Raw genomic sequence first — 27677 nt, 5'->3', positions numbered from 1 at the left:
GGAGGATCGCACAGGTTCGAAGTCAGCCTCAGCTACTTAGGCTCTCTGCAACTTAGTGGTTCAAAGCCAGCCTCAGCTACTTAGGCTTTCAGCAACTTAGGCTCTCAGCAACTTAGTGAGACCCTGTTTCCAAATAAAATATAAAAATAGGTCTGGGAGTATAGCCTGGAGGTAGAAAGCCCCTGATTCCACTCCCATTACCACCAAAAAAACAAAACAACAACAACAAAAATACAGAAATATACTTTGTACAAAAGAATTGTGTTTTGGGGTCCCAGACATAAAATTATCGCAGTCAAAGATTTAGTGAGATTATGTCAAAAGTTGCTTATCATTTATTTCATGTGTAAATCTACAGAGATTTTAATGATGAGTTCTACCTGAAAAAGTACTTTTAACCTCTGTATTACTTGACTAAGGATGTATTTGGACTCTCTCTTACCCCCCAAATTCTTCAGAAATAGAATGGTAAAAATCCACTTGGAAACATTAAGGAATGTTCTCAAGTTTGTTGAAGCCACTTTAAAGGCTGGAGGTGCTAGGATGGGTTTGGGTGTATGTAGTCGTAAGGCAGTTTGATTCTTTCCAATTTTTTCCCCTCTCAGAAGTGCCTTTGGCTCTACCTTCTATTTTCTTATATGCAAAACAATATAAAGGCTTATTTAAAGTTATTTGCCGCCAAGTGCAGTTGACCTTCCAGAAAACTTGAAGCAAATGCCTTAGATCGGAAAAGCACTGTGGTGCAGAACGCCGGCCCCAGTCACTCAGCTGTCCTTCTCAGCCCACACCTTCACACCCGCCTGGCAGCTATTCCCCTGTATTCCCGGCACTCTGCAGCATCAAGGCTACAGAGATGGCCTCGCTTTTGAATTCTGAGAGTTTGCCTTAGGGGTCCTGGGGCCCCCATGTGATTCAAGGCTTTCCCAGAACCACTGCATACCCTCATACTTGGAGAATTCTACTTTTGCTGTCTTCGGCTTGAATGCAGTGCAGATGTGTGGACGCAGCCTTCCGCCTGGGCTCTCCTGGCTCCTCTCCCTGAGCCTTTTGGGGTCCTTTGGGCAGTCGGTGCCATTTGCCTTTTTCTGTGGCTTGTGCACCACCCCTCCTCGGTATTTTTATTTCATTTGCATTGTGTCTCTCCTGCATGGGGCTGCGGGTTCCCCATCTGCATCCAGTTCTCATTACGCATTAAGTGTATTAAAGGAAAATCATGAACGATAGGGTGGCAGGGCCTGCCCGCAGCAGAATGTGTATGGCTCTGGGATCTTCCAGGGCAGGCTTCCTTCAGTGTGTGAGGCTGAAGCTGAAGGTCTAAGCGTGCTTGAGGACTTGGGTGGCTTTCACTGAGTTCCTACTCCCTCTCCCTGCTTCATTCTATTTCCAGGATCATCTCTTTGTTTTTAAAGCCTCCCGGGTGTTGTGGGCAATTACTAGGCTCCCTCCATCTTGGTTTTTATCCACCGTATTCCTATGGGGATATAAAAGTATGTCAGAAACAATATGACATACACATCATTAGCTCTTTTATTACGAATTGTGGTTAAACAGTACGTGAACCAGAGGAGCTGAGCTGCGCCGGGGGTGGGGGAGGGGAGGCGCTGCCTTGGTCTCAGTTGTTCCTGCTCCACTTCTTCAAAACCAGGGTGGGCCTCTATGTGGGTTTTCTTCGCAGCCATTATTTTGCCTGGTTCCTTATATTTGTGTCCAAAGGAGGAAAGGTTCTGAAATGACGGACTGACTTTTAACCCCAGCTATAAATTCAGACCTTGCAGCTACAGACATGTGAGAGGCATGCACGGCCTGGCAGTGGTGGGAAGCTGGGGACGCCAAGGCTGCAGGTGACTTGAGGGGCACCTGTGCCCGCTCAGCAGGTAGCTCCCACTTACTCGGGTCACCGTGGCTGGTACTACAATCTGGGCTCTCAATTAGTCCATTAATTGACCCAATGTAAAAAAATATATGTATATATAAGAATTTCTTGACTACTTTATTTTTTGTTCACAAAATGAAAGATGGAAAGCTGGTGTGTCTTTTGAGAGAAATCCAAAGCCTTTTCTTTGAGTTTGGGTTGATTGACAGGTCTCGGGAGAGGTCTGAGCTGCCATCCTCGCTGCACACCGCATTCAAAATGCAAAATCCGCCATGTATAATTTCAACATCCTTAACTGTAGTCCTCGTGAGAGACATCTGCGTGCCGTGCCGCCTGGGCTTCTGTGAGCTGAAGGCCTCCCCAGTCCAGTGCTCCACCCACACTGGCTTCAGCAGCATACCTTTTCAGCTGAGCCACCATGAGAGTCCTCCTTAGTTACCATAGCGTCACTAGCTGCAGCCCCCATACATTACACACTCATTTCCACAACATGGACTTTATACGTGTAACTTAGACATACGCTAGCAAGCACAACTTCTATAAAGAGATTTTTCGAATAAAACCAGGTGACTCAGATGTGTGAGTAGAAGAGAAGCCATGTCTCACACACTTGGCACCGAGTGGCGTGGGGTATAGTCAGTGAGGTTTAAGACATTCTAGGTCATTCAGCTCAGTTAAAAGAGCTCCTCCTGCCTCTGCCTGCTTAATGGAAGGTAGTGTGAAATGGGAAAGGAGATGTGGTTTATGCGCTCAAATACAGTTGTATGGAACAACTAGAAATAACGACCAATTAATTTTTTAATAATGAGATTTAAAACACCATTGGGGGACTCAGAGAGGCTTTACTAGAGGTTGAGTAAGGTAAGAAAAGAGGTTGAGGTCAGGTGAGAAAGAGCCAGGGCAGCTGGAGAAAGTCTTAGACTGTGACTGGGACTTGAAGAATTATGGAATTAAAAAAATACTAAGTTTTTTAAAATTGTGGTAAAATATGCATACATAAAATATACCATATTCATTATTAAATCCAGTAATGTTATATATTCACAGGGCCATACAGCCATCTCCATGGTAAAATATGCATTGACTTGGCATTATGGCTTCAAGGTCCCTCGGAGCAGCCTGTATCAGCATTTTACCCCGTGGTCAGGGTCAGTCCTACTCCATTGCCCACAGATATGACGTTTGTTTCTCTGTTCACCTATCTATGCACACCTGGGTGTTTCCATTTTTTTTTTTTTGCAATGTGAATAATGCTGCCCTCAGCGTTGGTGCACAAGTATTTGTCTGAGTCCCTGCTTTCAGTTCTTCTGGGTGTGTAAAAATTTTATACAGGTAAGGGGGAGGGGACCTTGCAAATTACCCAACAATTCTATAAGCAGAGGATTTGCTGGCATTTTTTTTTATTTTGCACTACTGCTAAAATCTTAATACTATTCATAAGTGTTCCATTAAGTTTGTTGAGGGACTGTGTGTTTTTTGTGAGCAAGGAATGTTATTTTAGTTTCAGTACTTAGCAAGGTACCTGGCATAAGTACTTACTACATAGTACCTGAATTTCCTAGCCTAGTGTTCATTAGAGGATTGGTCCCTGGAGTGGTTGGTTTTGTCATCTATCATTTCTTTTTTGGTTCATTAGTTAACATATGTTCAGGGAAGAGAAAACAAGTCCTGATATTAGCCTTAGCCAAACATAATTAAGGAAGTACATTTACTATTGCAAAAAGTCCTGATGTAGATAAAACACAATTCAACAAACATTTGCTGAGAACTTGCTATGTACCAGATACACTTCAAAATGTGTAATTAATTTCAGAGCAGTTTCAAGCTGACTTGGTGTACCTTTTGAAAGATGTTCTTTAATGTACATCTCTACTTTTTTAAAACATAAATTTCTACTTTTTTTTTAAAGTGTGAGAACATTATAATAACGTTTAAGGTAGTTTGGAAACAAAAGGAATAAATATGACCCACAGTCCCACCTTAAGAAAACTGTTTTCATTTTATAATATAAGTTTGAGCGTTGAGCTTTTATTTTCAAATCAAACGATTTGAAATCGTTTGATTTGAAAATAAAACTGATTGCTTCTGGAGGTAATTATTTTAAAAATCACTTTCTAAAACAGAAGTGAAGCATATGTGAATTACCTCCTCCGATTTGTGGGCCTCCATTCCTGAGTTATCTGTAGTTTTTTTTTTTTTTTTTTTTTTTTGGCAGTACTAGGGATAGAACCTAAAGGCATTCTACCTCTGAGCTACACTCCCAGCCCTATTTTTTATTGTTTATTTTGAAACAGGGTCTCACTTAGTTGCAGAGAGCCTCACTACTTGAGGCTGTTCACAAACCTCAGCCTCCCAAATGCTGGGATTACAAGCATGTGCCACCACGCCCAGCTTGCTTTAATCAATGACATGAGCCATTCTTTTCTTGGTGGAGCAGCAGAATTGACATTCTGACATCTTTTGGGGATCGGGTGGCAGGCCATGACATCACTCCTAGAGAGTGGATATTTAGGACCTGCTAGTCTTCAATTCCTGCTATTCTGAGATTGAAGGGGGTGTTTTTACTTTTCACTTTTTTTTTTTTTTTGAGGTGCTGGGAATTGAACCCAGGGGCATGGTACCTTCAAGCGATACCCCCAGCCCTATTTTTTTTTTTTTTATTTTTAAAGCAGGGTCTCACTAAGTTGCTCAGGACCTCACTAAGTAGCTAAGACTGGCCTCAAACCTATGGTCTTCTGTCTCAGCCTCCCAAGTACTGGGATTACGAGAGTGCGCCACCATGCCACCATGCCTGGTGAAGGGCGATGCTTTTACGACTGCTAGGAGGAACAGTGTGATTGTACTCTCACCTGTGTTGCAGTGTGTGTAGGAAGTTGATTCACTGTGAGCATCAGAACAAGCCTAGCACGTGGTGGGGGCTCGCCGGGAGTGGTGGGAGAATGACATCTGTCACAAGGATGGCCTTCAGCTGGCCTTCCCACAGGACAATGAGTTTTGTGGAGAAGGCATGTCCAAGAAGAGATGGCAGGAAGAAGATGGGCATGGTGGGAGATGAAGGATGCTGTCAGGTGCTGAGCCAGTCAGCTGACAGAGAGATGGGATAGGTCTAAGAAAAAAAGCAGGAAAGGGATCCCGGAAAGTGCTTTTCAGGCTGTCAGAGGGGCTGTGGCGTGTCTGATGTCATCACCTCTGCCACAGGCTTTGAGGCCGGGCAGAGTGGTTCAAAGGGATGTTGGGGGCTGAGGGACCTCAGGCTTACAAGGTGGGACAGGGCTGTTGGGGGGCGCTCTGTATGAGGCACCTGGGGTAGAGCAACAGGTGTGGACAAGGATGCAGGATGCGAAGCAGAGGGTCCGAAGGGAAGATGGCTGGCATCCACTGCTCCCCAGGGAGAAGTTGGGCAGGAACCTGTGTGGGCGGCAGCAGAGACCGGCACTAAATAGGAAGTGGGTGAGAGTGACCGATTGGGAGGGGCGATAAGTTCAGTTTCTAGAATAAGTGCGGTCAATATTTGTTGTGTTTTTCTGTGTCCCTAAGACAGTTCTAAGTGTTTTTTTAAATTTTTATTGGTGCACTGTAGTCATACATCTTAATGGGATACAAGATGGTGGAGGCATACATGCACACATCACCCAATTAGCCCTTACCCAATTCCAGCCTATTCCCTCCCCCTCCCTCCTCCTGCTTGGCTTAGTGATGGACTAGTTCTAAGTGTTTTCCATGTGGCTTTATAAGTAGATGCCTTTCCTATCTCCGCTTCTCAGACAGAACTGGAGGCAGCACTGGGTACTAGCCTGCCCGCAGGGCACCGCCAGGGTGCAAATCTAGACATTATTAAGGCCACGTTTTTACCTAGTCTCTTAAAATGCCTTACATATTAGCCATTGCTGATTAAGAACCCCACAGCCCTGTGGTAAGTTCCCTATATGGGTTACCTCTTTAATTTTCATAAGAACTCTATGAAATAAGGGTATTTTTTTGTCCTCATTTCCCAGATGTGTCAGATGTGGAAACTTGGACTCAGAGCCTTCAAGTGATCTGCCCTGGGACACACAGCAAAGACTTGCCTTGTATTGCATGGAAAGTTTTGAGAAGTCACCAATATTTGTTTGACTGGATTGCAGTATTTATAGGAGTCCTTAACACTGACTCATGAAAACATTGAATTGATTGAAATACATTGAAATGTAAATTCTTCCACAATGTTTGGATCAAAATTTACTGTCAACATCATGAGAATATTGACTTGGAGCTCTTTTTTTTTTTTTTAATGGATCAAGAACCAAAGTAATTTCATCTTCATTTATGGCAGCCTCCATTATTTATAACTCCACACAGGGCTGCCCTCTTTATTTTTTTATTTTTGCGCTACTGGGGATGGAACCCAGGGGCATTCTACACCCCCAGGGCTGCCATCTTTAGATGTGCCTGGTGCACCCAGGTAGTCTCACCCTTGGCCCCTCTCACATTGTTCCTGCTTAAGACTTTCAATGGTTATAATTGACCTCATTGTTCTCTTTAGCAAGCCAAGGCTGTTGGGAATCCTTTGATCTGGGGTGAATGCTGCTTGACACAATGGGGCTACAGTTGTGCCTCTGGGGTGAAATATTTGCCTGGATAATAAATAGGCATTGGACCCTGTCATCTATGCACACACACACACACACACACACACACACACACACCCCTGCAGGGAGCAATTCCTGGCCTTTCTGTTGAGCACCTTTGGTGTGTCTCTATCCATAGACCTTTTCTTCAGGTGTGAGTAGGTCTCCTATTTTATTTTATTTGTTTTGGTTTTCTGGTACTGGGGATTGAACCTAGAGTCATTCTATCTTGGACCTAGAGCCCAGCCTATTTTGTTTTTTCTTTTGAAACAGGTTTAGGCTCTCACTAGGTTGCTGAAAATCTCAGTAAGCTGCTGAGGCTGATCTTGAACCTGTCTCAGGATCCCAAGTACTGGGATTAAAGGGATGCACCACTGTGCCCATCTTTTTCTTTTTTAGCTCTCTTTGGCCACAGATTTTTTTTATTAGTTTGCTCACTGCCATACCCATTTAAAGAGAAATCTACACTTTGCAGTCTTTAACTGTAGAGTAAACAGAAATAGCCACTGTGCTGAAATTATACTCTTGGATTCCCAGTGGTTTCTTGATAAACAAGTTAGGGAGTTTTGTTCACTCCACCCCAGGAGACTTCCCACCTCTCTGAAACTTTTGGACAGTGTAGACATTCTTGCCAGCTCTTTTAGCCAAGCCATCCCTAGGTTGTAAAGCAATCCCCTGCTGATAATTCCATTTACTCACCAGGTACCAGGTGCAAACAGGCCTCTGCTTCTGTCTCAGTCCTTTCTAATCATGTCTCTGTCTCCCCACCCTGTGCATCCTGAACTGAAGAATTTCCTGTGTGTGTTACCCTTGCTGCCTGCAGAAGTAATTGAAAAGTCCCTAGGACATTCTACCCGCCTCACCTAGGGTCCTTTTTTGCCCCTGTCACCCAGGTCATTCCTGAATCAACCTTTCTTTTTATTATTCTATTATAAGACACAACCACGAATGTGTTATTCCTCCAAAAGCGTCTTCCTTTTTTCCTTCACTCTCAGCTTTTTACGGCAGGCTCTCATAACTTTGCCTGCAGACCCGTGTGTCTTACTCCCTTCCTTGGATCTGGTTGATTCTCAGGTACTGGTAAGCACTTAACACCCAGATGGGTGGGGCTCTTGATGATCTGATTCCATTCTACTTAGACTTACCTCTCATCCTATCCACAAGGAGTCCCGTTTTCCACCCAAGCTGGTTTCTTTATAGCTTGGAAGGTCTCACGTGCCAACCTCAGTTTCTTACTCTTTTTCTGCTTCTCCTTTGTCTCTTCTGAAATGGTCAAGGCCCAGCCCACCTCTTACTTTTTCTTCAGCTGAAAGCTTAAACTTGAAGTTAATTTTGCTTTCTCTGGCACTTAAGCAGTTTGTTCTTTAGGCTCTGAAGTATGTGTCAAGACCACGTGTCAACACCAGTGTGTGCTCTCCCTTGGCACCTAGCCTGATACTTCTGCAGATTCCAGTTAATGAACAGATATTTGAATACATGGATGCATGCATGAATGGCCTATTTCTAAGGTTCAGGTTTCACATTCAGAGTCTCAAGTTTGCATCTTCATAAACCAGATATAGTGGTTTCTTTCCACTCTAGGAAACTTGACTAGATATTCAGTTGATTGAGTTGAAACCCAATATATGCCCCCAAATACCGCACGGTTTGATTTTAAAATGAGGTTATCATTTTCTTGCTGTATTATTTGGAGATTTCATGAATAGTTCTGCTTTTGATGAACATTGCCATGTAAGGATAATCAAATGGAAGTAACTGAATTCACAAAGCTTGCAGAAAAAGCCAAGGATGTCATGGTCACGTACATTCTGCCAGAAGAGCGATGGGCTGACAGTTCTTTGTTTCCATAGAGTGGGGCTTTGTTTTGTTGTTTCTCTGCCGACTGTCCAGCGCCGTGACGATGGCCCCTAATCAGAATGGAAATTTGACTCATTTGTGTGTTTAATCCAAAAAAGGCCCTGGCATCTAGCGAGCTTGGACACCAAATGTGACCCTTAGGATTAATTGAGTGTTGGTGAAAATAACTTTGTAGATGAACTTAAGAAACTTTAGGCAGAACTCCCCTTTCTAGCCATAAATAGCAGGGCACTGCGCTGTCCTATTTTTATTGTAAGAGTACACAGAAGATGGGACGTGGTATTGGAAGACACGCTTTATTTCGACAAGAAAGATCATCCTCAACGGGATTCTTGCTTTTCTTGGCAGGCTCTTTCCAACCATCTGTGAGTCCAGAGGAACCATCTCCCCCATCCATCCAGCCAGCACAGTCAGAGTTAATAGTCAGCGCTGGAGACGAGCTCAGGCTGGTGTGCACGGATCCAGCCTTTGTCAAGTGGACTTTTGAGACCCTGGATCAGAGGAGTGAGACTAAACACCATGAATGGATCAGAGAAAAGGCGGAGGCCGCTCACACAGGCAGATACACATGCACCAACCAAGGAGGCCTAAGCACGTCCATTTATGTGTTTGTTAGAGGTAAATGCTTGGCCCTCGGGGAGGCTGTTTCAGGCAACTCACTATCCTATTCTCAATTTTGGTTGTTGTAAATGACTAGGCTACACCTAAAATACATTTTGTTTTCTCTTTTGGTACTACTGGGGATTAAATCAAGGGATCCTCTACCTTCATATACCTTCAGCTACATATACCTTCAGTCTCCTTTTTTATTTTGAGACAGGTCTTGCTACGTTGCTGAGGCTGGCCTTGGACTAGAGATCCTCCTGCCTCAGCCTCTACTGAGTAGCTGGGATTACAGGTGTGCACCACTGCTCCTGGCTATATGTAAAATTTTGCTGACTGGGTTCAGAAAGCTTAAGAAATGTTCCCTCTTCCCCTGTTTTTTTTTTCTGTCCTTTTGATAGGGGGGGGGGGGATTGAGTGTGAGCCCAGCTGGAGGTTTGCCAGGCTGTGATACTTTTTCTAATGAGATCAGTATGTTTAGCCCATTTATCTTGGTGCTCTGAGTTAACCCTGAGAATAAATTACACCCTCTGGGAAAGCCACATTTTAATGCCTTCAGACACTAGATCCTCCCACTTTGTAAAAACACTTTGGGGAACCGAGGGCCTTTAAAGGCCTAAATGGACCAGCACTTCCAAAGATTTGGCCCACTCTTAGGGAATAAATTCTAGAAAAGCAACTTGGTCAACAAAGCATCCCTTTATTTATTCCAGGTTCTTTATAAAGTTGGTTCCTTTAAAAAAATCATGACTTTTTAGAAACAAAAGAAAAAGAAATGTGCCCATTGGATTTCTCTACCTCATTTCCCATGAGGAATTTAGTGATTTGTTTATTTATGCATTTACGATCTAAAGAGCTAAAGGCTAGCTGAGCAGGGCTGTATCTTTTGATTGATATAAAACCAGAGCTCTGACCCCTTGCCACATACCCAGGTTACAGGAGGAGAAATGAAGCCCTGGGTCTGTTCCTGAGCGGATCAGGACTGGGGCTATCATTACAAACAGGCCTGAAGGTAAGAGGCCTTCCCCATAGTATTGTGAGTGAATAGTGGGTGCATTCATCCTCCATGGACCATCTCAGCTACCTCAGAGTGTATTTCCTCACTGTTGTCTTTGGGTGAGCTTACCTGTTCTGCCTTCCTTAGGGAATTGTTGTAGAGACAGAATTATACAAATTTTGGCATATTCTGTTTGGGGCTAATAAAGCTGATGTGGCAAATAGCCATGAAATTGAGTATGCCTCTGCTTAGTTCATCAGTTGTCCTGTCCTACGTGAGTGACTAAGAAGAAATTACCACTGATAAGGCATGGCTTAGCTTCTAGTTACAGGCCCATAATTGTCGAGCCATCCCGGGTGCTGCTCTGTGACATTTGAGAAGATTTTCTATAATTTCCAGGTGATGAAGTATCAGTCTACTTATTAATAAGATGAGATGATGGAATACAGGCGGAAACTGCTGAATTAGCTGAATCTTTCCCACAGCAATGTATACACTTTATTTCCAGAGGAAGTCGCCTTCTATAGCTTAGCACTGCCTTCATTACTGATTTGAGTCATTTAGAACCTGTGTCACAGTGATGAAGAAAAACAGGGCATTGTAGGAGTTACTCTCTGATGAATGAGAAAACCCAGAAAGAAAAGTAACCAACTATGGCTTCATATTGTGGTTTGACCAAGACATTTAAATAAAATTCATAACTAAACGATAAGAACAGAAGTTTTTTTTCAATAATGCCAGATTTGCTTTTTGAGGGACACACAGTTTCCAGATGGAAAGGACAGGGTATATACAGATTTTAAATGTAATCTGTTGGTCCACCGGTTTATCTGTTTGATCATTATGCAGTAGTGAGTGGCAGCGGATGCTGTCTGAAGAATACACAGGCAAGTCTTAGCTAATGTGAGGTCCCATGTGATGGAGCCTTTCCTTGTCTACGCCTGGCATCATGGCATAATGATTAATAGCATCTCCTTCCACTTACAAATGTCAAGGCTCGGGCAGTGAGATATCTGTCATGGCGTTCAGGGGAAACTCATAACCTCTTCCTGTGCATTGAAATTATTTGCGTTTCAGAAGTTATCTTTTTTCACATTTCTTTTAAGGAATATAGATAGAGCGAGGCCCTTGTGGTATTGGACTGCTCAGACTGCCAGGATTTTTCTAGATTCTCTTTAGAAGCTGACTCATTGTGAAGTCTGGCAGCTCTGGAGAAGGTTGCACACAGGGGGATGAGAGGAAGGGGAGCCTTCCCCCAGTAGGAATCATCACACTGGCTTAATTAGTTGCTGCTCCTTGAGGTATTGCCTATTATAGGAAAAGAATAGCTGTGGTAATAAGATATCCTCAGGGTTTTAAGAAGTCAAATTTTGGTATCAGTCAGTGTTGGGTTGAGTTCTGCAGAGCAGTTTCCAGGGAGTGTCACTTGAGGAGATGTCTGTTTGCTTATTTAGGAAATGGTGGTAACGATACATGTTAAGCCTCCCCTAATCCAGAAATCTGAAATGCTCTGAAATGCAAACCTTGCTGAGTGCCAACATGACTTTTGAGAAGTTTTGGATTTGGGATTTTCTATTAGGGATATTTGACTGATAAAGTCTATGCAGATATTTCAAAGTTCAAAATCTGAAAAACTTCTCCTAAATCCGAAACCCTTCTAGTCTCAAGCATTTTTGTATGAGGGATATTCAACCAGTATTACTGGTCACACTAAGACATTTTAAAGAATGAACAAGATAAAGTCTAACCAGTAATGCCTGACATGAGAAATGTTTCATGTATGTTAATTCTTGTTAGTACTATCTGGATAAATTTTTGCTTTCGTTTGCATAGAAAAATAGTCATTTGGGTGACTAAGGATTGCAATGTTTTAGGACTTTAAAAAATTTTACAGTGTCTCTGACCAGCCATTCAAACTACTAATTGTTGATATGCTTATAGATCCTGCCAAGCTTTTTCTCATTGGCCTTCCCTTGTATGGGAAAGAAGACAACGACACGCTAGTCCGCTGTCCTCTGACGGACCCAGAGGTGACCAATTATTCCCTCAGGGAGTGTGAGGGGAAACCTCTCCCCAAGGACCTGATGTTCATCCCTGAACCCAAGGCTGGCATCGTGATCAGAAATGTGAAGCGTGCCTACCATCGGCTCTGTTTCCGTTGTGCTGCCAACCGGGAGGGCGAATTGGTGCTGTCAGATAAATTCATCCTGAAAGTGAGGGCAGGTACAGCCCTTCTTTACTTTTTTTCTGGGCATCAGGGCATCACTTTGTCTAGAGACGACTTCTCTCTTCTCACTGGTTCACTTTAGGTGATCAGGACACAGGCTCCAGCTTCCAAATAACATCAGCTGCTTGTGGAGTTCTGATTTCCCAGTCCCAGCCCCTTGTGACAAGTTTATGGCAGTTGCTAGCTGAGGTGGGTGGGTCTGCCACACATTGGCATTTTTAGACCACACTGGATGGTCATTAAACATATTGGCTTAGAGTGCCCCAAAGGTTGCATAACTGAAATAAGTATTCATGTCAAGAGAAACCCAATAGGAAGCTTTCATTATGCTGTTTGAAAAGATTAGCCTACAAAATGATTCATTCTTTAATTTACTATTGACACGAGAATTGACTTTCTCTTTAGCTAATTCATTTTAACATATCTTCAAACTATTCAAGATTTGAAAAGGAAAGTATCAGTAGACTCTGGACCTTGTTATTGTGGCATTATGTAGAATGTTTCAGTAGCTGAAAGATAAATCGAGGTTTTGGGTTTTGAGATTATCTAATTCAACAGCAGTTGGCATTCAGCTACTGAGTGCAGTTTTTATTAAGGCTTTTGGAAAAGTATGCTCATTGAAATTAAGGAAAGTTTGATTATTTAAAACCTGTGATTTTTCAGACCCAAGCAAGGTATTTTTTATATAATACATGGGAAAGATGCCTATTAGGCAAAAGAATATGATTACTTTTAAGTCACATCCCATGAAATCATCACAGTTGTTTGAGGCAAAAATTACAGCTGCTTCACTGTGCTTGGGCTTCTGACTCTCAGCATTTTCCATAAGCTTTGTAATCTCATAGTACTTTGCTATCCTTTTCACTCAATATTAATGAACTTACTTGAAGGATGCGTGATTTAATTGCTGATGTCTTCAGATATGCAAGTAACACACATAGGTTAGCGCGATGCTTTTATTAAAAGGTGACATAGTAAGCTGTGCACCTTTGAAGAGAAAAAAAGGAAGTTAAAATTTCATGCTGTAATAGAGGGGATTATTTGAGGGCCATATTTCTTTTTTTTCTTCTAGCCATCAAAGCTATACCAGTTGTGTCAGTGTCCAAATCAAGCTATCTTCTTAGGGAAGGAGAAGAATTTACCGTGATGTGTAAAATAAAAGACGTGTCCACTTCCGTGAGCTCAATGTGGATAAAGGAGAACAGTCAGGTGAGTGAGTCACTTTATTCATTTGTCTCGTGATTACTCCTTCCACATGGGAGATTTTAAGGTTATTCCTTAAAAGAGTATCCTGGGAATGACTCCACCAGAATGCCTCTCCGGTTGGAATTTCTGGGGATATGTTCAGAGGCATATTTGTCCTTTATGTATTTATACATATCCATTTATTATTAGTGTCAAATGTCATTTTGGGAATTTATTTTGAGAAAGCTAGAGATAGAACCAGTGTCACAATGTTATTTAATGTTGTTTCTTTGAGTGACTTTAATAGGGAAATTAAAGAAAAAAAAAGAATGGCTAACTACATAAATACCTTGATTTAAAGCTATTGTACTGCTCAGGCCAGATTACTTAAAATAGTGGAAAGAGTTGCCAGTTGTTTTTTTTTCTTTTTTCTGTTCCATATTTACAAAGAGTAAATGGCCTCTTATGTGAGCCAGAAAGTTCTTCCTTCCCCCACAAATGGACTAATCATTTGAGAGATGTGTTTCTTTTTGTGTGGATCTGTTTTCCTCCTTTGAGGAGGCTAGTTACCTGAGATTAAGTTGTTAAGGGTTTTCTGTTTGTTTTAGTTGCTATTATTAACACGGTTATCTTTAATCTGAGACATTTGAACATGTTTAGGCTTTCATTTATTTAACAAATGCATATTGAATGCCTATGTCAGCAGATACCATGTTAGGCATCTTTTAAATTTTAGGCTGAACCCAGGAACAGTCTCTCTCCAAACTACACCCCCAGCCCTATTTTGATTTTTAGTTTGAAAGAGGATCTTACTAGGTGGCTGAGAGTCTCACTGCTTGCCGAGGATATCCTTGAACCTGTGATCCTCTTGTCTCAGCTCCCCAAGCACTGGGATTGTAGGCATGTGTCACCATGCCTGACATTTTTTTTTTTGGTAAGTGCTAGGGATTGAACCCAGCATAGCAGGCAAGTGCTCTACCACTGATCCACATCTCCAGCCAATTTTATTTAAAGATATCCTTTCCCTCTCACAGTACTCATATTAAGAATAAGGTTTTTAAACTGTCTTAATTTCCCTAATATTATGCATTAAATTTGCATTCACTGGATTTTCAATACTTTTTTTTAGCGTAATCTTGGCCGTCTAGTTAACTACCTGTCAGAGTAGTTTCTCTTCATTACACATATATGTAATAACTGGGAAAAATAAATGCCATATTTTATTCCTCCTCATGCCCTATATTCAACACTGGCAGTCCAATAGCTGTTTAAAGAATTCTTTGCTAAACAAATAATCATGGTGATTGGCATAAAGTGAACACTATGATTGATAGTATTCAGGTAGGCCTGTGATATGGTATCTTGTAAAGTGAACCTTACTATTGGCATAGAAAATGGATTGTAGCAGACTTGTTCTTTCAAACCAGTGGCTCAGAGAAGCAGGTTTCAGTTTTCATATCGTATAATGTAATACAAATAATAGTTTGTGTATGGATTTTTACTCACTTTACAGAATGCAATCCCATATTAATTGGCTTTCTATAATCCTTGATTTCAGATGAGAGAACAGTTTCAACTGTGTGTATGTGTATTTGAGCCTCTGTGTAACTTGGAAATTAGCCTTTTTTTGAGATGAGGAATTAAATTGCCCCAGGCGATTTTGTTCTGAACTGTTTTTCCCAGGAGTACAGCATGCCATTCCCAATTAATCCACTGGCATCGGTAGATAAGCCTTTAGTGTTGGGAGCCCTTTGGGGAAATCCCAGGTTGTACCTCCAAGGGTTAAAGAAAACCAAATCACATGCAAACAATATGTAATGTGTGACTTGCAGATGGGGCTCCTGGCTCTCTGCCAAAGTTCACCCATGAATTTTTTATTGATATCTTTTGGCTTAATTTGGAATACTGTTAGCACTGTCAATTTATTTTAAAAATCCACAATATTTGATCTTGATCATTTAGAATAAGTTTAACTGGCAATGAAATTTAGGATAAAATGACTTTATAGAATTGTTTCATTTATTTGTTTAAATAATTGCAAGGAGGGTCTTAGAGTTTATTCAGTACTTGTTAATCTTGGTTACCTTTTCTAATGATTCCAAACTCTGGTATATTTCCTTTTATATTTCCTTGTATATTTCTGAGCTTGACAGTATCCTAAATTGTGATCTGTGGGTTTGATGTGGATAGTGTCTCTCTTAGGAACAGACTGACTAGTCCTGCTTAGCTCTCTATGGTGGATGCTCAGGCCCTTGGAAGAAGCAGAGGGGAGAGATTTTTAGGCTAGAGTTTATTTACTGTGTTATCTGTCTATTGTCATGCTGCCTTTGGAGAGAATCCTGAGAAACAATGGCTTGAGAAGGCAGTGTGCAAATGTCCCTTCACTTTGTCCTGGCTTTTCCTCAATCACTAGAAGAAATTCACAGAAGGAGTGGTTTCAAGTCTACACAGTGCACCATACTGGAAAGGCTTCTAAAGACACATTTGTTCCTTCACGTCCATCTTAACAAAGGCGAATATGTTATTGCCCAAATGTCCCCAGTTAGTTAAAAGCAAAGCAGGATTGTCTTTTTATTCACCACTGTAGTCAACTTTTATATGTGCTTATATTTATGTAAATTTCCCCTCCAAAAACTCGGGGTGTGTGTAGCTAAGTGGTAGAGCATTTGCTTGGCATGTGCAAGGTCTCAGGTTCAATCCCTAGCACAGGAGGAAAAAAAAAAACCCCAAGAATATAATAGTGTAAGAAAAAAGAGAAATAGGCATAATCCTATGTTTGTAGATAGCAATGCTGTATAATAAAAGTATAATGTGAGTCTCATATACAATTTTAAATTTTCTAGTGATTTTATTACAAAAGGCATATAGAAAAAGGTAAAAATTGATTTTAATGATGTGTTATTTGGCCCAGCATATCTAAAATGTTATCATTTCATCCTGTAGTTAAGAATTAATAATAAAATATTTTGACTATTTTCATACTAAGTCTCAAAATCTGGGAAATATTCACACACACGTACACGCACGCACTTGTAACATAACTTATTTTGGACTATCATTTCATGTGCTCAGTGGTCACAAGTGGTTCTCCCTTAAAAATGCTATACAGCCCACATCGTTTTCACATTGATTTTGTCTCTTCCCCCATGCATATGTATTATCATATGGCTACAGTTTTAAAGTACACCCGAATTATGCTTTTTAAGTAATATAAGTGCTTCTCTTATTTTCTACATGGTCATATTTTTTAGTCTGTCCAATATATGTTTAGGTTATTTTGAGTTTTGACTATAGTCACCATCTTAAAGCTTTTTTCCTCTGTTGTTGAGTTATTTCCCTGAGATAAGTTTGCTTGAGTTGATCAGAGAATGCGAGCACACTGTCCAATGCTCGCTGGACAGTGTCATGACTTACCACACCACCCAATGCTTTGACTCCAGTAGGGCCACCATAACCTGCTGATCTTGTCCCATGTCAATATCAGATCCTGTGTACTTTTAAATTTTTTTCCATTGTAATAGTGATGTGTGCACTTAGAGAAAATTTGGAAGACACAGGAAGCTGTATTTGACTCTTTTTTAAATCTTTAAGAAAGCTGCTATAGTTATGACATTTTAAATGCAAGCATTCTCCCTATGTCTTTTCTGTAGACAAATAGTAACAGTGAGATGAGGATACTGCAAGGGTTAAATTCCCAGCCCTTTCTCTGGAGGTCATGCTTAAGAACTCTAGTGTTTGGTCTGATGTCTCATATCCCCAGAGCTCCCTTCCATAGTTGCCAATATTTTGTTGGGTAAGAATTGTAGGATGAATTTCCAAGTTAGTTGTACACATTCTGAGTCTATTTATATTTCTGCAGATAAATAAATGTTAATGAAATAGAACACTACCATTAGGAATGTGCTTTCTTTCAGTCATTGGGATAGAGACTAGAAAAAGATGGCAGGAAATGTTAATATGACATAAGTATGCTGACTCATACTCTTAATATTTTTATAGAGTAACTTTTAAAATCGAATACTACAGAGATTTTAGAATGATTTTTTATGTTTTTCCAATTATTAATAATGACTATCTTTCGACATAATCCTGTGATATGTGAAGGGTTCCAATGACAGACTTGTCATGATGTTTTATTATTCCTACTTAAGTAGTGTATAATGAATGCTAATATGGAGAAGTTAATTGCTGCTATTTTTAATTTAGGAAAGATCTTGAATATAAATTATATGGTAATCTTTGATTTTTTTTCCTTCCAGCAGACTAAAGCACAGGTAAAACATAATAGTTGGCATCAGGGTGACTTCAATTATGAACGCCAGGAAACGCTGACTATCAGCTCAGCAAGAGTTAATGATTCTGGAGTGTTCATGTGTTATGCCAATAATACTTTTGGATCAGCAAATGTCACAACAACCTTGAAAGTAGTAGGTAAATATCTCTATGGGAATGTATAAATTACTGGCAATAGTGAAAGAAGAAATTACTAGATAGTTTCCTTTTTATGTAAATGAAATTCTAAGAACAGATTCTCAGAATTTTATTATCACCGAATGAATGAATGAATGAATGTTGTTCCTGTAGCCTTTTAGAATTAGAACACAAGCAAATTCTACCAGCTTGACAGAAGGAAGTCATAGTCTGTTTCTGAAGTTCACACCTGTCCTTCTCTGTACTACTCACAAAGAAAGTACTAGCTGAGCTCTCTCTAACAGTCTAGTCTTTGCTAAATGACTTGAGTTTAGAAACATTTATTGACTTTGTCAGGGAGTAGAAATGTTTAGAGCCTGTAGTATTTCTCTGAATCTGTAGGTAGGACTTCTCTGCTCTTCGGTTCATTATATTGTCAGTCAGTGGCTTTAGTTCCTTTGCGGTATGGGCCAAAGAGAGCATCTCTTGCCTTGTAGCTCCTCTTCCTCCGGACCCTGTTCTACAGAGTTGAGAATGAAAGTGCGAACGTTCAGGGAGGAGGACGGCTGGGGCGGGGTGGGGGCATTCCTTCTAGAGAATCAGCTAGAACATGATCAGTTGCCCCATATATCTGTTGTGCGCATTTGTTTAGCTTTGTCTTCCTGCTCTAGAAACCCCATGAAGCATTTTTTCCCCAAGCATCTTAAAGAGAGAACTAGTGAGTTAATTGATGTCTTTGATTTACTAAGAACAATAATAATTATTTGAATATTACTTCATTTATACTTTTTTATCTTTTGTGTATTGTTTGAGTTTAATTTATTTTCCTGTCTTTTTAATGCAGCCATATTCTTTGTTTGGCTTTGATTACTTGCAAGGTGGTGAAATTAATCATTATGAACAATACTAAAATGATACAATATGTGTTTTCATATCTCTCCTCCCCCCTTCCCAAATTTCTTCAATAATTTATGCAGCAGTGTTAGAGCTCTGATTTATCCCACAATAGTCCCGTAAAATTTTGTGTTGTTTTTTTTCTGCTCATGTTCTAATGGGAAGTATCTCACCAGACTGAACACAGAAAAGACACTTCGATTGTAATTATGGAGTCAGCACACAGAAAGTATAATAGTTTGTCCCTAAATGTGATTGTGAACCATTTATTAATTTGAATAGAAGGCTATGCTTTTAAAATATTAAACTCCATAAGCACTAATTTGCTAAGTTGATTAGGGAGCATGTTGATATATCAGCTTCAGCTCCAGAAAGCAATTAGTACGGATGTTTTGAGCATATTGTTGTATGTAATCGGATTTTAAAAATCCATTCATCAATTTCCAAGAATTATAAATGTGTGACTGGAAAGACCTGTGGCTGTGAAATCTGAATCTGAATTTTTAACAGTTATTTCAGGAGTGGGCTGGGGTGCGACAGGAATAGGAACAGAGAAGTTATTTTTTAGGCACTTGGGAGTAGAAATCGGATATAACCTGGAGTGGGGAAAGAAGTGGCTTTGGGACCATCTGGACCTATTTTATTGTTTTGTATTTTTTAAGAATTATGTATAGTTATACAACAGAGACAATGTATTACTGGGACATGGATAGTGAGATTATTATAGTGAAGCATAATATTGACATATCTATCATCTCATACAGTTACCTTTTATTTATTTTTTATTTTTTACAGTACTAGAGATTTAACCTAGGAATGCTCTATCACTGAGCAACACTCACTCTCCAGTTCTTTTTAAATTTTATTTTGAGATAGGCTCTCCGTCAGTTTCCCAGGTTGACCTCAAACTTTAAGCCCTGTTTTAGCCTTTTCAAATATTGGGATACCAGGAGTACACCGCTGTGCCTGGCTTGGTTTTGCTTGTGGCATGTGGCAAGAGCAGCCAGAATTTGACCTGGTTCTGAATCGAGGACTCTACTGCTTCACTTTCTAGAACACCCTACTTTAGCTTTGCCCAAATTTTCTGTTCTAAGAAACACAGCCTCTAACTCTCATGGTGAGGAATGGGGACAAGGCAGTAGAGTTTATCAAAGGGTCGTGCATAGAGCTTACACTCTACTAAATGTTAACTTAATGCCAATTTCTTAATCCAGAAGTTATTGAAAAAAGTCATACTTTATGTTATAACAACTTAATTGGAGTTCTTCCATTCTTTCTGTTACGGCAGACAGGGTAAAGCTGTAGTAATTCTTACATTTAATGAATTTGAAGTTGTTCCACCTTAAGACATAACTCTAGATTGAACAAATTGGGCCACAGAAAACTCAGGAGAACTTATCTATGTATTTTGTATGTTGAACTTGTGAGAGAAATGATTTCAATATAGATATTGTTCTCTGGAAATATCTGAGTATTTTGCATTGTGTACTATTTTTGAATGTATAAATTTGAGAACCTGAAAATTTAATGTAGCCTGCAGGTTCAAACATTTATTCCCTTAAAATTAATCTTAACTGGCTTAAAGAATGCTAGTGAGTTTATCATCTATGATTCAGGTGTTAGAACAGGGTGGGGTTTCCATCTCCAGTTTTTATTTGGATGATATTTTCACTGGAAAAAAAATCATTTTTAACTGATAAAATGGACAAAGGACAGTTGGATTATGTTTTTTAATCTGAATAATCAGAAGATAAAGAGCAGTTAAAACTATGATGACCACCTGATGTGAGATTTCAATATGTTTAACCAGATAGCACCAAAGTTAATGATAACTTTAAAATTTACAATTAAAATTTAAAAGTATTAAAAGTAAATACAAGACTAAAATTAAAACTTTTCATAATCCCATTAACTTGATATAACCATTTTTTAGGATTTGTTATACTACTAATATTTTTGTACCTTAGAGTTTATACATATAATTTTATTTATATTCTTATTCTCATTTAAGATATATAGAAGCCAGGCGTGGTAGCACACACTTGTAACCCCAGCATTTGGGAGGCTGAGAGGAGGATCACGGTTCGAGGACAGCCTCAGCTACTACTTTGTGAGGCCCTTTGCAACTCAGTGAGACCCTGTTTCAAAAATAAAGAATAAGATATAGGGTTGAGGGTGTAGCTTGGAGGTAGAATGCCCCTGGGTTCCATGTCTAGTACCGGGGGGGGGGGGGATATATATAGAGATTCTTGGGTATGCTATAGGAAGAAGAAGCCAACTTTGACTTTGAACTCAGAACTGTGTTCAAATCTAGGCTCTGCTTTATGAGTTTAAGTCAAATATAAGCCATGTTTTTTACCTTCAAGTGGCAATATTGATAAATTTATAAATTTATTAAATTGGTAAATAAAATGTATCAATCTATAACTTTTTTTCTTGTACTTATTTTATAACTTTTTATTTATAAATTAGAGGTTACATTCAGTATTGCTGTAAGAGTAAACATCACAATTATTAAGTAAAATATATGCTAAAGTACTTTGGTCACATCTTGACACATAGAAAACTTAACATAGTGACTATAAAAATAATATTGACTGAGAGGTGGAGACAGGAAGATAACAGTTTGAGGTCAGACTCAGAAACTTAACAAGACTCTTAGCAACCTAGCAAGACCCTGTTTCAAAATAATAAAAGGGCTCTCAGTATATCACAGAGGTACTGTGCTCCTGGGTTCAATCCTCAATACTTTGGTAATAATATTGGCAATCATTCTATTATTCCTTTTTATGTTATTACATAAGGCTGCATTTTTTTCCCTCTGTTTTTCCATTTTAAAATTATTGTAACGAGGAAAGAAGCACTCCCTTTTGTGTATATCCACCCTACCTTAAGAAAAATGTTCAAATAAAAAATATAGGATTAGACTTAAAAGTAGAGAATTTCTAAAAACTGATATTGCTAAATACTTCTGAAAAGAACTGTGTAATTTTACAGTGTGTAATTCATTGTGCTACTTTTATTTTTTTGCACTTGCAAGATTCTTGAGTGTATTTTAAATTAGTTTAAATTAGTTTTGTTATTTTTAATAAGTAAAATGTGGTATCGTATTTTAATTACCAATTTAGCCAACCATTTTTCCTTCTGTATTTCAATGACTTTTCTTCCCTGTTACTTTAATTTTACTACACAGACATTTAAAAATGTTTATTCACATTTGCTTTTAATGATAATTTTTTCTTTTACTTCCAAAAAGCCTACACACCTGCTCCCCCTTGTATCTAAGAGGAACCAATTCTGTGTTTTGTTGAAAGTATAGTTTAATTGTTCATTAAAATGTTCTCTTGGACTTATCAGCGAGCGATATATAGTATGATGAGAAGACCTAAGTGATTTTTTTTCAATACAAAACAACATTCCTTCAACATCTTTATTAGACATCAGGCTGTTTCCTTTCTTGAGTCATGACACCTTATCACGTGTATACTTTCATTGGGTCTGCTAACTCTTTAGTTCAAAGCTAGTGGGTTGAGAAGATTTTTGAGATGGTGATAGATCTTTTAGAGAATGCTTGAGAGACAGACATGGAAAGTCAGGGATTCCCCCACGTGTTTTCGCACTTTTGACGATTCTGCAAGAGCAAAGTAAGACATTACATGACCTGTTAAAATTGTCTTCTTGTTATGAGTTAACACTGGAAGTCATTTATCGTTGTAATTCTAAGGTGTGACAGGGTCTTTTGTCAGATGATTGTGGATGGTGATTTCTGTCTTATTCTTTTATAATCAGATAAAGGATTCATAAATATCATCTCCATGATGAATACCACGATATTTGTAAATGATGGAGAAAACGTAGATTTGATTGTTGAATATGAGTCATACCCCAAACCTGAACACCAGCAGTGGATATATATGAACAGCACGTCTACTAGTAAATGGTCGGATTATCCCAAGTCTGAGAATGAAAGTAACATCAGGTAAGAAAGGAACCTTGCCCTGGGGATTATACATGTACCTTCTTTCCTGTTGGCCTTCTCAGATCTCTTTCTGGGACATGTGGGTTCATGGAAGATATTAGGTAAAGAAGGAAGTCTCAGCTGCGTCTCGAGTCCTCATACACACACACACACACACACACAGTCTCGTCTTCAGTTTTCTCATGTGTTGGCTGAGCACTAGCTCTTTTCTAGGGTTCTGAGGAGAGCCCAAAGCAATGACCAGAATATAAAGACACAATGAATAATTTTTTTCAGAGGAAGTTCGTACCTTTACTCATTTCTTAAAACTCTAAAGAAACCGAAAATCATTAAGTGGCTTGAAACCAGACAGTAAACTCAAGTGCTTTTATATCAAACCTCTTATTTGGTCCTTAAAACATTTTCTCTCTCAGAAGAAAGAGTATGTTACATATATTAACTCAATAATTTTAGTCCTCACAGACCTTGTGAGTAGGGACTCTTATTTCTCCCATATTTAAGGAAGAAGAAGTTGAGGTGCCAAGGGTTCAGGTAATTTTACCAAGATCATATGACTAATAAGCGGTAGGCGCCTGGATAGAGTTCATGTGGATTCTAGTCGAGAGCATTGGCTGTTGGAAGACTATTGATTAGAGGGAGTGGTGTTCTAGGCCGGAGGCAGGAGGGAAGAGGACGTATCTGGGAGGTGTCCAGCTGTTTTAAGGCCTTGGAGAGGGAGGGAGGAACTGAGGACATTCTTAGGCTGGATGACAAGAAGCCATACTGTGTAAAGAGAGGAAGGAGGGTCAAGTCTCTGAAGAAGGCTGGTGAGGTCAGCTTATAGCCTGTTGAATTTGAAGTTGACAGTGGAATCTTAGGGGAAACATCCAGGTAGGAAATATCTGAGGTCAAGTCATCTTGAAACAGAGCTGAAGACTGGGATTCTGAGAGAAAGGATTTTTGCAAGCAGAGAAGGACCTATCAGGGAGTAGGGGAAGGAGCTGAGTGAGGATAAGTGTGAGGTGACCTCAAGTCTGCTGAGCACCTCCCAGCATGGTCAGTCATGGGCTCTAGGTCTGGCTGGGCTGTCTAGCTCCCAGGGTGCCCCTGGAGTGTAAGGGTAGTTGCTGGAGAAGGCTGCAGGCCTGAGATGTGATCAACTGCACCCACAGCAGGGGCGATGAGGACACGGGATAGCTCTGCATAGGGGGCACAATCAGAGAAGTCTGCACTGGAGGTCGAGAGTTGTGAGCAGTCATCACAGGCTCCCCAGGGATGGATGTGGTATATCCACATCCAAGCTATGTCCATAATTTGCTCCAGAGTTGAACAGTGCTCAGTCTACAGACCGTATCTTGCATCCTTGCAGTAAGAGTTAAGTAACAGCAAACACCGCGGCAGACTCTGGGACGAGAAGTCCCTGGAGTAGGAGGAGAACCAGGAGAGGGTGAGCTCAGGAAGCAAGGTAGGGGCGGGTGCTGTGGATGATTCCAAGAAGGCCTCGCGCTGCCTGCAGGAAGGTGGGTTGTTGCCAGTGGTCTGAGATCTCACCAGGTCGGGGTGTTCTGGACATCGCAGAGGGAGGCTGGAGAAGGCACTGTGGGCAGCCAGGGATGGGAGAGGCCTGGGCTCAGAGGCTGCTGGATTCTGAGATAGCCTTCTCACTCCCTGTTCTCCTGTGGCAGACATCTGTCCCAAATCAGGTGTATGAAAGTGCATGTGGTTCATTAAGGTAGATTTTGTTAACACTGAATTAAGTGAGTTATATTTTTCCCTAAACAGGCATCTATTTCCAGGTAGAAACTAAAAAAGGCATGCCCTCCGAGGTGGGCTGCCCACAGGGCATTGACCTACTGTCCTTTTCCTTGCAGGTATGTGAGCGAGCTTCACCTCACCAGATTAAAAGGGACCGAGGGAGGCACTTACACATTCCTCGTGTCCAACTCTGATGTCAACGCTTCCGTGACATTTAATGTTTATGTGAACAGTAAGTAGAAGGAAGGGCTCCTTATCTTTGCATTTTCTATTTCATGTTGTGACTCGCATTTGTAACAGCTGCAGAACTGCAGCTCATTGTGTACTATGTAAATAACGTTTCATGATAATTCTGACCTTAACAAAGACCTCGCGGTTTGGTGGTTAGAAGAGAAAACCAATTCCTTGTCCTACATTTCACTGACCACGTGGAAGTGGTGCAGACCCTGGGGGCCGCCTTTGAAATAAACAGGAGCTGTATAAGTTGAAAATAACAGTTGTTTGAGGGAAAATGTATTATTATTGATTGTTGCAAGAAGTAGCCAGATGTTGAATGGGAGCTGGGTTATGGTGTTGGGTGGGAAAAAGATGCTGTCAGGCCCAGAGATGATTTGTTTAATGCTTTCTCTTTCCGGCCTGTGATGCTGTTTGTGTTAGATTGTGCTCCCACTACTACCAGTGCAATATTGATCCAGCTCGGCGGGGTCATTCTTGAGTACCATGTGGGTACTTTGGGAGCAGGTGGCAGGTGGGAGGGCAGATGGGTGTGTTTGTGGGATGCCAACACTGGAGCCCTGCCTGGTGTCCCCCATTGCCCACCTGTTGCATCTTCTCAAAGAAAGGTCTGCACACAGGTTGATGCCAAGGGAGCACGAGTCCCCGGGTGGAGCTTTCCCCAGTGCAAGACTTCCTCCTGGCTCTTTTCTGGATCTAACTTACATTTCCAAGGAATGGTGGGCAGGTGCCTACCACACTGTAACTGCCAGAGCAAAAGAGGCCTCCAGAGAATGCCAAGGAGGTAGCCCATTAAATGACTGTCAGAATTGGCCATCTTAAGGGGGATTGGGACATAATAAGGAACATTCCTTACAAAACAGTTCAGGAATGGGGCTGAGTGCTATATGCATTGGGCTATAGGAGCAACTGTGGAAACCAAGACCGGGAGCTCATTACTTGCCCTGAAGGAGCTTACCTGCTATGAATTTACATAATTAATTGATGCCACAGCTCTGCCAGAATGGTAGGGTGAGTAGTCTTATCCATGTATAAATGAAGAGGGGCAGGGGGGAGCTACTAAGTGATACCCTGGGCAGATTTTTGATTGCTAATCTAGAAGGTTTTCTTTTTTCTCTTTTACTATATCAGCATTTCCAAAATTACACTTTCTAAATAAGATGATAGTATGAGTTTTTAGAGAGAGTCACATAAATATAATTAAAACATTTTTAAAAATTACTTGAATTTAATATGACGATGTGTGTTAAGTCTCCCCTGGAGGGGGCTATGGGATGGAGCATGTTATCCCAAACTTGTTTGACCACAGAACTCTCCCTTTCCAAGGGAAACATGTTAGTTAATATTTCAGTTCCTCGGAACAGTTTTGATTATTTGCTACTTCAGTGGCCCTCAATTCAAATATTTTTAGATTAATTCAGATATTAATCAAAGGAGCTCAGCCTCTTCTACACAGGCAAAATTATCTGCTTCTGAAAAATCTTAATATTCAACTAATTTAAGAGATGACTGTAGGCAAATCAATATCCTCACCAGCATAATATACATCTTGTTCATACAAAACCTGATTTCGGGTGCTGCAGTGCAAGCGTGCCTCTCAACCTATGCACAGCAAACGTCCCACCCCTCAAGGTCCCCAATTATTTGTGGATCAATACTTGTAAAATTCAGTAAAATCCAATTAGCAGAAAAGTGAAATAAAACAGATACAGAATACTAGCATGAGCTTTTTTACTTAAGAGCCCACAGATATGAAAAACTATTCTGCCAGATTGCTCCCTCTAAATTCTGCTTCCCAGCCCCATATCTTTCTCCTGGGGACCCATGACACAGGTGATGGGTATGGCAGGCTCCAAGGACTCAGCTCGAGATGCCCCTCAGGTGGGAATCTCCAAGAATGAAATACTTTGTGTAATCTCCCTTTCCCTGGGATCAAGGTCAGAGGGGCGTTTAGAAATGTCTCTCCCTTTTCTTCTCACTTCCATTTGCTGGTGTGTGATCTGCTGGTTGGTCATGAGACATTGCCTCCAGGAGGATTCCTCCCTGCTAGTAGGAGGCCTTTCCTGTATTTGGGGGCCTGGGTCTTCAATACCCACCCAGCCCTTGAAGGAGCTCCTGTGTTATCACCCTCGGGACATAGATGAGAGAGTAGGTGTTGCCCTCTGAGGTCTAGCTCTTCATGAAGTCTTCTCATGTATGTCAGTTTAATACAAACGCTATAAAGCGATTGAACCCTTGCTTTTCACTGACCTAACACATTGGGTTTCAGATGCTTGGACAGAGCCAGCATTTTTAGGTGAACTGTCTGCTTCTTAGGAGACATATCCTAACTGCTCTTTACAGTTATCCTCAGCTGATTGTGTGTGTGTGTGTGTGTGTGTGTGTGTGTGTGTGTGTGTGTGTGTGTGTCTGTCTGTCTGTTGTACTGGGGATGGAACCCAGGGGCATTCTACCTCCGAGCTACACCCCCAGCCCTATTTTTTATTCTCTATTTTGAAACAGGGTCTCTCTGAGTTGCAAAAGGCCTCACTAAGTAGTAGCTGAGGCTGTCTTTGAACTGAAGTCCTCCTGTCTCAGCCTCCCATATGCTGGGATTATAAGCATGCACCACCACACCCAGCTCTCAGCTTTTTTTTTTTTTTTTTTTTTTTTTTTTTGGTGGTACTGGGGATGGAACACTTCTACCTCCAGGCTATACTCCCAGACCTATTTTATGTATTTAATTTATTTGGAAACAGGGTCTCTTAAACCAGCAAGGTTGGCTTCGAACCTGCACGATCCTCCTGTTTCTACCTCCCAAGCACAGGGATTACAAGTGTGTGCTACCATGCTCGGCTTCAGCTGATTTCTTTTTTGTTGACTTTTTTTAATTGGAAAAAAGTTATAGTTAACAGCATTATGGGATAGGATGTTTTATGTTGAGTTTTGAAATCAAAAGCTAAGATGGTTCTGGAAATTTCGGGTTTAGAACAGTCATGTCCATTTTGATGTAGCTTTAGCTGAGGCTTTTATATGTAGATCTACTGTAAAGCTCATTCTGTAAACCGCCTCAAGGCCAAAGAGGAATTGCATGCTGC

At 40.6% G+C, this 27677-nt stretch overlaps 1 protein-coding gene across 8 annotated transcripts in view; it reads left to right on the top strand.

Annotated features, from left to right (window-relative positions):
* The window catches only part of KIT (KIT proto-oncogene, receptor tyrosine kinase), a gene marked incomplete at both ends in the record, with an annotated part of 79898 nt that overhangs the window by 27895 nt on the left and 24326 nt on the right, over positions 1 to 27677 (top strand). For 4 of the 8 annotated variants that reach the window (XM_080697657.1, XM_080697656.1, XM_080697653.1 and 1 more), the window contains 6 exons: positions 8686 to 8955; positions 11879 to 12160; positions 13237 to 13373; positions 17612 to 17780; positions 22443 to 22632; positions 24483 to 24598. In XM_080697657.1, the coding sequence (XP_080553783.1) occupies positions 8686 to 8955; positions 11879 to 12160; positions 13237 to 13373; positions 17612 to 17780; positions 22443 to 22632; positions 24483 to 24598 (1164 nt within the window). Of the gene's footprint in view, positions 1 to 8685; positions 8956 to 11878; positions 12161 to 13236; positions 13374 to 17608; positions 17781 to 22442; positions 22633 to 24482; positions 24599 to 27677 lie in introns of all 8 variants that reach the window. The other 4 variants (XM_080697655.1, XM_080697654.1, XM_080697651.1 and 1 more) reach the window with 1 other exon arrangement.

The sequence above is a fragment of the Muscardinus avellanarius genome (assembly GCF_963383645.1).
Source record: "Muscardinus avellanarius genome assembly, chromosome: 6".
NCBI classification, from domain to species: domain Eukaryota; kingdom Metazoa; phylum Chordata; class Mammalia; order Rodentia; family Gliridae; genus Muscardinus; species Muscardinus avellanarius.
This window is presented reverse-complemented; position numbering and strand designations above follow the sequence as displayed.